This window comes from Neomonachus schauinslandi, chromosome 15, assembly GCF_002201575.2.
Source record: "Neomonachus schauinslandi chromosome 15, ASM220157v2, whole genome shotgun sequence".
NCBI lineage: Eukaryota > Metazoa > Chordata > Mammalia > Carnivora > Phocidae > Neomonachus > Neomonachus schauinslandi.
In genome coordinates this window covers 48,119,999-48,131,637 of record NC_058417.1, presented here as the reverse complement: position 1 = coordinate 48,131,637, position 11,639 = coordinate 48,119,999, and the positions used below count along the sequence as shown (strand labels likewise).

Sequence of the window (11,639 nt, the reverse complement as noted above, 5' to 3'; positions counted from 1 at the left end):
GTCAGAGCAAATGGGATCTATGTGGATGGGCTTTAGACTTTTCCAAGATCCTCTCCATTTCTCAGGAGGGATAGCAAGTGTAGAGAGAAGTAGTTTCCAAAATCTTCCTCACTGCTAAGAAGTGGCAGATCCAGGATTGGAACCCAAAGGTGCTGACTGAAGCCTGGACTCTCCAAAGCACTGCACTGTAGGTGGGGGGAGGGGGGAGGAGCACGGCCAGAGGAGTGAGAGTCCTATGTACTAATCCCAGTGAACTCTTGAGTTTGATTTTATCCATCCACCCTTCCATCCATCCATCCATCCATCCACCTATCCATACATCTGTCCATCCATCCATCTATCTACCCATCCATTCACCCACCACTATACACACCTATCCACCCACCCATCCGTCCTACTGGGTTCTGGGGATGCTGTGGTGGTGGAACAGCCCCATGAAGCTTCCCAGCTCACCCAGAGGGTCTTACAATAGCTGTGGTTCCCCATGGGCTAAGCCACAAGCCCTTCTCAGCTCAGTCTCATAATTGGCAGTTTGGCCAAGATCCAAAGTTAATCAGAAACTGGAGATTCTTCCAGTGGTGGTTCTTACATTGTTTTTATTCCATTCAGCCGGGAATGAACAATGTGCTGGACTATGGCCTGGACCGAGTGACCAATCCGAATGAAGTCCAGGTAAACCAGGTAGGTCTCGGCTGCATACTTTGGGCAGAGCCTAGGTCAGGTTCTTAGGCTGGGGAGTTGTCCACACGACTATTGTCTGTTTGTGTCTGTTGGGGCAATGATGTCTTCCCTTTGGGACTGCCAAAAAGATATCTTGTGATTCCAGTGTCAGGGGCAGGGCCATGACAAGCGTCTTGTGTGATGATAGACGAGGGAATGTAGAGTGCAGGTCAGAGCAAATGGGATCTATGTGGATGGGCTTTAGACTTTTCCAAGGCAGTTCCCCCTTTGAAAATCTGGTGAAAGTTATGAACCCATTCCGCCCAGATGCCCAGACAGACATTTTGCACACAATTTCAGCCAGTTCCCTGATGTCCTGGAGACTATAGGCCCCAGGCTCAAAACCCTTGAATCAACTTCCGATTTAAACCTTAATCCACATGACCTAGAATGTCCCACTTTCTTTTGCATCTCAGTAGGGTGGGGCCTTTGCAAAGATTCTCTTACGCTTTTAGTTTTAGAAGGACCCTTTTCCCAAATAGGCCACCATTTAAGATGGGTGGCCATTTTCCTAAAACCAATTTTTATTTAAAGAAATGCAGTGCATAAGCTGCTGAAACAGTAGGCATCCAGGGTAGGGTTTCTCAACCATGGCACTATTATTTGGGGCCAGATAATTCCTTGGGGGGATTTCTTGCATGTTGTGGGACATTTGGCAGCACCTCTGGACTCTACCCACTGGATCCCAGTAACTCCATGCTTTTCCCTGCCAGCCTCCCAGTCCTGACAATCACAAATGTCCCCAGACATTGTCCAGTGTGCCCTGGGAAACAAGATTGGCCCGACCGAGAATCATGGAGCCTGAAACACACTTGACCTAGTCTTAGATGGTTCCACTGCTTTCTGTCTAATATCCATGGGCAGCAAGGGGTCAGGGACATTTTAGCCTCATGTGTCATCTCTAAGCCCTGGCAGTACCTAAAGGCGTGAGTGGGAGGTGAGAAGAATATGCTGGAAAGGAGGAAGAAGGAAGTCCACTGGGACCTGGAACTCAAGATAGCTGTGGGGACCCCCACCAGTGCAGAGACAGAGGCATGGGTTTAGGGATGGAGTCCATGTGGAGAGGGGACATTGAGTCCCCAGAGGGCGTCCCCTGGGGCATTGCTAGGTCCCCTGCCCACAACTCAAAGTGATCCTGCCTTTAATACATCCGTGGCACTGTCAGCCTTCACGGCCTTTTCCACGTTCCCCTCGTCAGATGACAGATAATTGCTGAGGCTTGTAGGCTTGGTTGCTATGGAAACAGAATCATCAAGGAAAATACTGAACCGGGGTGGAAGATTTTGCTTTTTTTTTTTTAAATGGATAACTGGCAGTTCTGGAAACCTCTGTGGTGTGGAGGAGGGGAGGGTACAGGTGGAAAGCACATCACTCTACTCTGACCCTAGCCAGCTGGGATTTGGCTTACCTGTATGCGTGTGTGTGTGCGTGTGAGTGTGTGTGTTTGTGTGTGTGTGTGTGTGTGTGTGGTGCAGGGGGCCTTACACTCCAGCTCTGGGAGGACAGCTGAGGAGCTGAGGTGCTCCATCCTCCATGCTGTTTGGGGGTAACTTCCAAGGAGCCTCGCCAGACCCCTTCTCACTGAGAGAGCATCTTCAGGCTCATGGGCGGTCAGGCTGGAAGAAGAGCATACCTTCTGGCACTTACTACGCATTTCTTGCCAGATGCTCAGAGTCAGAACACCAGACAGTGCGTGAGGCTGGGGGCTGTCCCTCCCATGGCCATGTTTGACACGGGGGTGCTTTCACTTTGTTTATCCTTCATCTCTCTCTGTCTCTCTCTCTCCCACCAGCTCTCTTTCTCCTGTCTGCACTCTGGCTACTCTGGAGTATTCTGAAGAATAAAGAACCGTAATTCTCATGCGAGCACGGCCTCTCCCTCTCTGCCAGCCCCAGTGTGTGTCAGGCCCAGCCACTGGGGGGACGGAGGCTGGTGCCATGTTTGATGTGTTGGCAGCATTTCCCGCCGACTGACCAAGTGGCCCCCGATTTTCCCAGTTTATCTGCCCTGAGGGGAGAGGGTCGAGAGGACGTGAAGTGTCCCCGTGAGGCCTTGGGCGTGCAGAGGTTCTAGATTTTTGTCTCGTTCCGGAGAAGATCTCTCATTGCTGGTTTGAAGAGAGAGGCCATTTCTGAGAATTAGTAAATTCTTGAAAAGATGCCTGATTTCCTTAAATGGAGGCAAATAACCCCAAAGAACACCAGCAAGCGTAAGAAAGAGGCTGTTCGGTTGGCGGTGTCCTAGGGCTCTGGGTGACCCACCTCCTTAGGCTGGTGGCCACCGGTTGGTGTGGCCGCCCAGCCCTGGGAGGACCTGCCCGTGGTCCCAAGGCCGCACCCAGAGAGCGTGTCCTCTCTCAGTTCCCCTACCTTGGGGCACACGCAGCCCCCCATCTTCCTTTTATTTCACTGAGGAGATAAAATGGTGGCCGGGCACTAGCCATGGGTGGTGGTATGCCTAGGGCTGGCCTTTCCTCTCCTGACCCCGACAGGGTGACCATAGTCATTTTGTGATGAGGGCCAGTGTGGTGTGTTGAAGAAAGCTTTGATCTCACCGTGAGTCCCAGCTCAGCCGCTCCCTGGACATGTGATCTTGGACAAGCTCTTGAGTTATTCATAGCCTTAAGTTTCCTTACCCATAAAATGGGAATAACAGTAGCTCCTTCCTCCGAGGATTAAATGAGGTCATTTATGTGAAGTGTCTGGAATGGCATCCAACATGCAGAGGCGCTCCAGGGACAGTAGCTGTCATTATCCTAATGGTCGCCATGCTGTGAGAGAGGTCATTTCTGGGATGGTGCAGGAGAGGGTCCTGGACTTTTCTAAAAGACAGAGAGGGAATGTGATTGGAGAGGGGAGGGACGGCTTAGGAAAGAGAATGAACTTTCAGATTGGGCCCAGGTCAAATTCCTGGTTCTGTCATTTATTGGCTCTGTGACTTCCCAGGTCTGTGACTCTTGCTCTTTTCTGATCCCCATTATTACCCCCCCACCGGCCCCTGCCCCCAACCACACCCTTCCAGTCTGCACCCAGGGTCAGTATCACGGGGGGTGACCTGCCTACTGGGCCATAGCTCTGCACTCAGTAGGGCCCTGCGCTTGGGCTAGTGTTCGCCTGGCATCGCCTTAAAATTCTTAATGCTTTCTTTGGATGAGGGGTACTACATGTGCATTTTGCACCTGGCCCTGCAAATAGCGCCATCTGTCCTGCCTCCAACTGATCAGGAAGCTCGCGGCAGGACAGACTACTTCAGGGGATTGCGACCTCAAATTCTTGTCTCTTTGGGCAGGTCGCTTCTTCCCATCTCTTGTCTGCTTTGCATTAACTCCGTCAGTCCCCAGACTTCCTGGATTCTGACTTTTGACCCTCTCTCTGCTCTCAGTGCCTATATTCCCCGATTGCTCATGGTTGTCCCCATCTTGTGTTTCACTCTGTGGCTTGCCCGACCCCTCACCTCTGTTTTAGTGCATATTCCTGCCTGGCTGCCTGGTCCCAGGTCCTTGCTTGTCCCTCCTCCTTGCTTCCCACACCCCTGTCTGCAGTGGCCCCAGGCCCTCCCAGGGCATGGCCTGACTGACCCCTCCTGCCCTGTGACAATTATCTGCAGCCCGCATCCGGGCTGGGAGGCCAACAAGCCAGCCACAGAGCTGTGTAAACAGGCTCTAGAAGCGTCCCTATTTGGGTAACTCCTGTAAGGGAAAAAGAATAAGTTAGAATTCCAAGAATGTGTAGTATTTGAAGATTCTTTAGGCAGAGTATCTTACAGTAGCACAGTGTGTCACTCAGATGAGGAATAAAGCGACTTCCCTCCAGCAGGGCCAACTGTTGGGAAGGCAACGGGTTTGTGCATGAATTACAGGGAGAAAAAAATGTTTATTTCTTGTGTTGTCATGAAGTGGTTGTCTTGAATTGGTTAGAAATGTGTGTGCGTGCGCGCGTGCGTGTGTGTGTGTTTTCTAATGACTTCACTTTAATGTCTTTTTTATGGCCTTTGGTTGAGTAATAACAACATAGACAGGCTTATGAGATTTAGCAAATAAAAATACTGGATGCTCAGTTGAATTTGATTATCAGATAAACCACGAGTAACTTCTTTAGTATCAGTATGTCCCAAATATTGCAGGGGCATCTTGTGTTTTATCTTGTAATTAGGGTCTACACCACACTGTGCCTCCTCTCAGCAATAGTGTATGAACCCTACTCAGTAGCCCTAGTATGTTGAGCCTCTGCTCTGTGCCAGTCACCTCTCTGTATTATCTCATTTAATGCCTTCCCCCTTTTGTGATCCCCCTTTACAAAGGAGGAAAGAGGCTTTGAAATGCTAAATAACTCATCCAAAGTCATAGAGCCAATAAGTGGCAGAACCAAGAATTTGACCTGGGCCCAATCTGAAAGTCTGTTCTCTTTCCTAAGCCGCCCCTCCCCTCCCCAATCACGTTCCCTTTCTGTCTTTTAGAAAAGTCCAGGACCCTCTCCTGCACCATCCCTATGTCCACACACCCTTAACAGGACAGAGATGCCCTGTATGTCCATCTAGAGGAAGCTGATCCCATGGAAAGCTATTTTTAAAGCTAGAAACCAGTAAAATCCATGTGGGAAATCCAAGGTAGAGGTGGGGAAGCCTCCGATTCAACCAAATCCACTGCTGTCCCAACTCCCAGAGGGTGGCCGGTAATCCTGGAAATCCGAGAACAGTCAGCAAACCGCACCACCGATGCAGAAGCCCTAGTGGGGTAATACAATCAAATAAAGTGAATTAAAATATGAAATATTTTAACACACCGAAGACTGAGATAATGGCCCCAGAAATATATTAGGCTAAAAGCCAGGCCATGCCAGGTGGAGGAGAGATGAGTGTGTGTGATTGTGGTTGACTTGCAGGGACGGCTCCCCACGGAGCCCAGAGAAGGACAGGCAGACTGAGAATCTGGCTCATTTAGTCTCTGTTGGTCCGCTCAGGAGTCCCATGCTTGCAGGAGGTTTGATCTTGGCTCCTGGGCACTTGGCAGGAGGGTGTTCAGGCACTCTGGCTGCTGAGCACAGGCCTAGTATGATTGCAGTCTTTACCACTGTTAGTGTTTTTTCTTCCTTAGCTTTATTGAGAGGTCACTGACATATGTATATAAATTTAAGGTGTACAGTGTGATCATTAGAGCTATGCATATATTGCAAAATGATTATCACAATAAGGTTAGTTAACACCTCCACCCCTTCGCATAATTAGGATTTTTTTTTGAGTGTGTGGTGATGACATTTAAGATCTACTCTCTTTAACAACTTTCAAGTATATAAAACAGTATTGTTAAAGTCACCTTGCTGTGCGTCAGATCGCCAGACCTCATTTCTCTTACAGCTGGGAGTTTGTTTTTCTGTCATTAGTGTTGATGAAAGAGTGTTTCCTGTCTTTCTGTTGCATCTTGTGATTGGGGCTTTATCTCTCTTTTTGTTTTAATTTAATTTAATTTAATTTAATTAGTTTTTTTTTTTAAGATTTTTATTTATTTATTTGACAGAGAGGGACACAGCAAGAGAGGGAACACAAGCAGAGGGAGTGGGAGAAGGAGAAGCAGGCTTCCCTCGGAACAGGGAGCCCGATGTGGGGCTCGATCCCAGGACCCTGGGATCATGACCTGAGCCGAAGGCAGACGCTTAATGACTGAGCCACCCAGATGCCCCATTGTTTTAATTTTAAATTAAATGGCCAGACAGAATCAGTCCACGATGTAGCACCCGTGGCTTTAAGGCAAAGAAGGAACTGGTGAAGAGTGTAGGCTTTTTTTCTGAGCCTCATGGATCACTCCTCAGCTTTGCAAATGGACAATCTAGGCTTGAATCCTGGCTCAACCAGTTGCTGAGCAGGAGGTTTTGAGAGAGTTGCTGTAATATCTCAGCGGCTAGGTATCCCCAGCTGAAAATCAGAATAAGAAAACTTCCCTCCCTTAAACTTTGTAAGGGATCAGAGAGGTGTAAATTGCTTTGCACTAATTGCTAAGTGGTTACTATTATAGGCAAAGGTCCGGAGTCCACTTTGAACAGAAGGTGTAGACCAGTAGATAATGATTTTTAATCCACTTGAGCACACTCTAACAAGAGAGTCTGATTGTATTAGATTTGAATGCAAAGCCACTCTGGTCCCAGGGTCCTTTTCTTCCTGAAATGTTAGTCTTCTAAAACAGTGCCTTATGTTAAGAGACAATAGAAACAGATAATCAGTGTCGTTGCCAAAATATGGATCATTTGGGGAGTGTCTTCAACTGTTTAGGTGGAAAAATATTATATTAAGCTTAGAATACATCTCCATTTTTCTAGGCCTCCAAGCACATGGCAGTTATCATTTATCTGAGGTTTTTTGAGCATCTACTGTGCACCAGAAATTAGGCTAGAGGCAGGCATGGTTGCCCTGCTCCTAATGGTGCCTGGTGGGTGATACATATATGGAATAGAATGGCACAAACAAATACTTAATTACAGTTGTGGTAAGTGCTATGAAGGAAGAAGTTAGGGTGTGTGTGAGTCCAAAACAGAGAGACCTACATTTAATTTTTGAGATAACTCTCCCTACTCTCCCACCCTGGAAAAAGGGTTTCCTATGAAAAGCAGTTACATAAAAGCAATCCACTGAAGCAAAATGAAACCCCGCATGGGTTAGAAAGGAGAGTTACGTATGTGACATTCCAGATCAGACCCTCCTCCATTCCTTGTCAATGGGCTCATGGCCCAGTACTTATTTTACTAACTGGCTAAGGGAAATAGTGTCCTCCTTGGGCTTCTGATTCTCTTCTCAGTGAAGATCTGGTTGTATTCAGCTGCTTGGATACCGGCAGCCAGGAACGAAGATGATCAATTTAAAGTATGAGAGTCAGTACCAAGCGGCCCCTGGACACAACCAAAGCTAGAAAAACCAGGACTGGAATCACCAACTATGCCCAATTTTTGAGAGTTGCATGGAGCCGAAAAGTGATGCTAAGGAAGCATGTCAGATTATAAAAGATTTTAGTAGGAGGCAGGTCTGAATGGTTTCCAGGAGCTTCTAAGAGCCTATACATGGAGTCTTTTTTGAGAGCCAGCCTTTCTCTGCTCAATCGCAAAAAATCCAGAGAGAGGATGCAGCTCACCCCAGGCATGAACCTGCTTCAGCTGCTTCAACAAGCAGATAGGACCCACCTGATATGATCTACACTGGTACAGCTCCACTCTAGGACTTAGCTCTCGGTGGACTCTGGTCTCAAGTTTTTTAATTGTGTGCTTTATGTTTGGCAATGTGGCTCCCCCCCACCGCCAGTTTGTATTGGTCAAGTTGTTATGAATACCTGAGGAATGGATCTCACCATTCAGAGCTCTCTCCTGGGAGGAAAGAAACAAACTTTCCAGCTGCATATTTGTTTCCCAACTTTGTGTCTCATCCCATTTAGGATGGTTCTGTAGGCACTATGGTAGATTGGGACCAATCCCAAGCATAGTCTTGAATCATCTTGGCTTTTGGGAGAACAGTGTACAGTTATAGTAGTAAATCATATGCATTCCCTCATCAGAGCCTTAGTTGAATTAATTCTCCAGTGGCGGTGGTCATGGGAAAATCCTGTCTTTTAAGTAAGAAAAGGTGAAACCGTTTTTTTCATGGGCAAGGATTTTTATTTCTCAAATGGGTATTTGAATTATAATGACTTAATGGCATCCGTTTAATGGTTTCTGCTTCTTTGTTTTTACAGAAACAAACAATCACTGCTGTCAGAAAAGAGGTAATTAGTTTCCCAGTCCCAGGGAAGTTTGATTTTCAATCCTCTAACAAATTATATGTACTTTGACTTTATGCTCTGCCCTCAGTAATGAAATGAAAAACGATGTGTAATGTTCAAACAATTATTTCTAAATTAATGGACTGCACAGAATGACAAAGCATCTTTTGTAAGATCGAAATGGATTGGTGCTGAGGCTCAGGATATGAAACAACATCAGAAGGCCCAGATCTGAAGGACGTGGGATGGATGCCATAGTGTCTGCCTCCCTACCCCGATCCCTGCTCCTACAATGACAGGGCCGTTCAGAATCTCTCTGAATAGACACACTACCTATTTTGGCAAATCTTGTGTCCAGGGCCCAAGACAGAGCCCTGGAAGGCATTGGCTCTTGAGGTTAGCCCTGCTCTGTGAGTCAGGGGCACCTGAGGGGAAAGCCCAGCATCTGTCCCCATGTCTCGATTTAATGCTCCTTAGAACTTTTTGTATTTCCAATTGGTGCCTTTTCCCAGACTGATACATGATGGGTTATGGAGGCCTCTAATTTGGAGTTTGGGATCACCTGTCTGCTGTGGCCCTGTGTCCTGTTAGTACTGTGGTGGGTGGCTTGAGGGGGTGGGATGGCAGGGAAGTGGCTTCTGGTTCTGGAGGCCGCGTGTAAGGGCTGGTGTTAGTGGCACTCAAGGGTGGGGAAGTTGGGCATCCTTTAACCACTGTGTCTCTTCCAGATTATGTATTACCAACAGGCCTTAATGAGGTCCACTGTGAAGTCTTCAGTGTCCCTCGGAGGGTATGTCTCTAATTTGTTGGTCTTGCTGAGGTTTGAACAAGAGGTAGACAAGAGGAGAACCTTCTGCTTTAAGGCAAACTTGAACAGTCTTGGGCTGACATAAGATCCTAAGGAGCTCTGAAGGATGAAACCAGTCTTTTAAGGATTAAATTCCTAGGTCCTCAGTCTGCGTGTGTCCAGGTCTCATCTTGGGTTAGGCAAAATCAGGGATGGGTGAGGTTTTATACAAGCCTCACCTTTCTTGGAATCCACTAATGTGTGGATGGACAAGGTGGGAAGAATAGAAAGTTCATAGACTGGACCCTGTGGGGGATCCACAGTAGCCCGTGTTCCTATCAGTACCCACTCAAATTTATTAGAGATATGTGAGTTACATTTACTGGTTCAGTGTATTATTAAATGTCCACTGTTAATCTTCGATTTAAAATCCAGTTACAATTAATTGGAAATTTACATTTGACGTATTGAACACTCAGGGTACCTTGATCCAGTCCCCCATACGACATTACTGGGGAGACACAAAAGGATTTAGTGCTCCCCAAATGTAAGCAGTTATCCTTCTAAAATGTGGACTTCATTTTAGGACCACCTTGCTAACTAAGATTTTCCTGCACACATGGCTTATTTCTGGAGAGGCACAACGTGACTACTCATTTATTTTGACTGTATGAGACTTGAGTAATGGTGCTGATCAAGATGGAAGATGTTGTATTTTGCCCAGTGCCTTTCTTCCAATATGGTTAGGAGTTAGGCTCCCATAAAAATCTTCAAATATCTTTTTACATCTTCCCAAATCCCTAGTTTGCAAAACCACCCACCTGAGAAAATGTGCCCTGACCTCCCCCACATTTTTCAACCACTTCTGTCTGCAGCTGCTGAGCTCCATTGGTCACAGAAGGGCATGTACCCATATACTCAGTGGACACTCACCTTTAGGTTATAATGATCATCATAGTTTTATGATAAAGTGAAACCCATCTACAGTGATGTTCCAGAAACCCAGTTTAATGAAACCAAACAGAAAGCACATTGAAGGAGACTCCAAGGCTATTGGATACTTCTTACATCCACTTTCCAATTTTTATTTGTTTTAGTGGTTCAGTACCAGAATTTGACATCATTTGTGGTTGGACCTGAGGCCAGTTTTCTTTTTTCTTCCCTTCAACTGCTCCACTGTAAAGGTCTTGCTGAGAAATATAAGAGGGTCTTGGGAGATATGAAGCCAAGGAGCTTGAGTTTGTCACAGAACTATAAACTTAATGCTCTGGTATATCTCTAGGGCATGGGTTCTGTTCTATCGAAATTGCCTACCTATGGGCAGATGTTAGAGTAGGTGTCTCATGTGTATGCCGTACTAGGAAATGTGTTGCCTGGGAAGGTCTAATTCACAGAGAAGGAATTAGCTCTTGCTCACATTTGTGAATGTGGGGTTCACACCTCATTGAGACCCCAGGCTTTGAATGATGAATCTAAGTTCCCAAATGTAGGGGTTTTCCTGACAAAGGGTGGAACGTGACGTGAGGATCTCAGAGAGACCATGGCAACCTCATGCTTCCAAGATGGTGCCAAGACACTGGTTTGAGCACACGCAAACTGAGTCGGCTTTGAATTTGGAAAACTCCTGATATAATATAAAGAGGCCTTATTTTAATGGAATAGGTGCGGTAGAGAAATTGCAAAGGAATTGGATGGGAAGACGATGTTTCATCTCACGAGTAGAACAGGGACAGATCCTGTCAAATACCTGCCAATCCCGAGGGCTATTAGAGCGTTTTTCTAAGAAGGCAATAATAAGTATGTAACTAAATCGATAAAGAGAAAGGAGGACAGGCTGGTCAATCAACCTGAGTATTGATTTCGTCTCTTGGGTGTTGTTGAGCTTCTAGGAAATCATTTTCCATTTGCTTTTCAGGATCGTCAAATACAGTGAGCAGTTTTTGTCCAATGACGCCATCATGTCAGGCTGCCTCCCTAGCAATCCTTGGATAACAGATGACACCCAGTTCTGGGACTTAAATGCCAAATTGTATGTATTTGAAAAAATAGCTTTTTGTGTTATAATTCATGTGCCATACAATTCATCCAATTAAAGTGTGCAATACACTGGTTTCTACTATATTCCTAGAGTCGTGCAACCATTACCACAGTTAATTTGAAAACATCTTCATCACCCAAGTAAGAACCCCTCCACCCCCCAAAACCCCTCCAGCCCTAGGCAACCCCAAAACTACTTTCTCTGTGCCTTTGCCGACTTGGACATTTCGTATAAATGGAATCGTATAATATGTGATCTTTTGTGATTAGCTTTTTTCCACTGAGCATAATGCTTTCAGGGTTCATCTGGGTGGTGCAGTGGATTAGTACTCCATCCTTATTTATGGCTGAGTGATATTC

The 11,639-nt window shown here is 46.3% G+C and overlaps 1 protein-coding gene across 2 annotated transcripts in view; it reads left to right on the top strand.

Moving 5' to 3' along the window:
• The window catches only part of RGS9 (regulator of G protein signaling 9), a 64,820-nt gene that overhangs the window by 28,797 nt on the left and 24,384 nt on the right, over positions 1–11,639 (top strand). The window contains exons 7-10 of one of the 2 annotated variants that reach the window (XM_021678430.1): positions 610–681; positions 8,429–8,458; positions 9,184–9,245; positions 11,158–11,271. In XM_021678430.1, coding sequence (XP_021534105.1) covers positions 610–681; positions 8,429–8,458; positions 9,184–9,245; positions 11,158–11,271 — 278 coding nt within the window. The remainder of the gene's footprint in view (positions 1–609; positions 682–8,428; positions 8,459–9,183; positions 9,246–11,157; positions 11,272–11,639) is intronic. The other variant, XM_021678431.1, reaches the window with a different exon arrangement.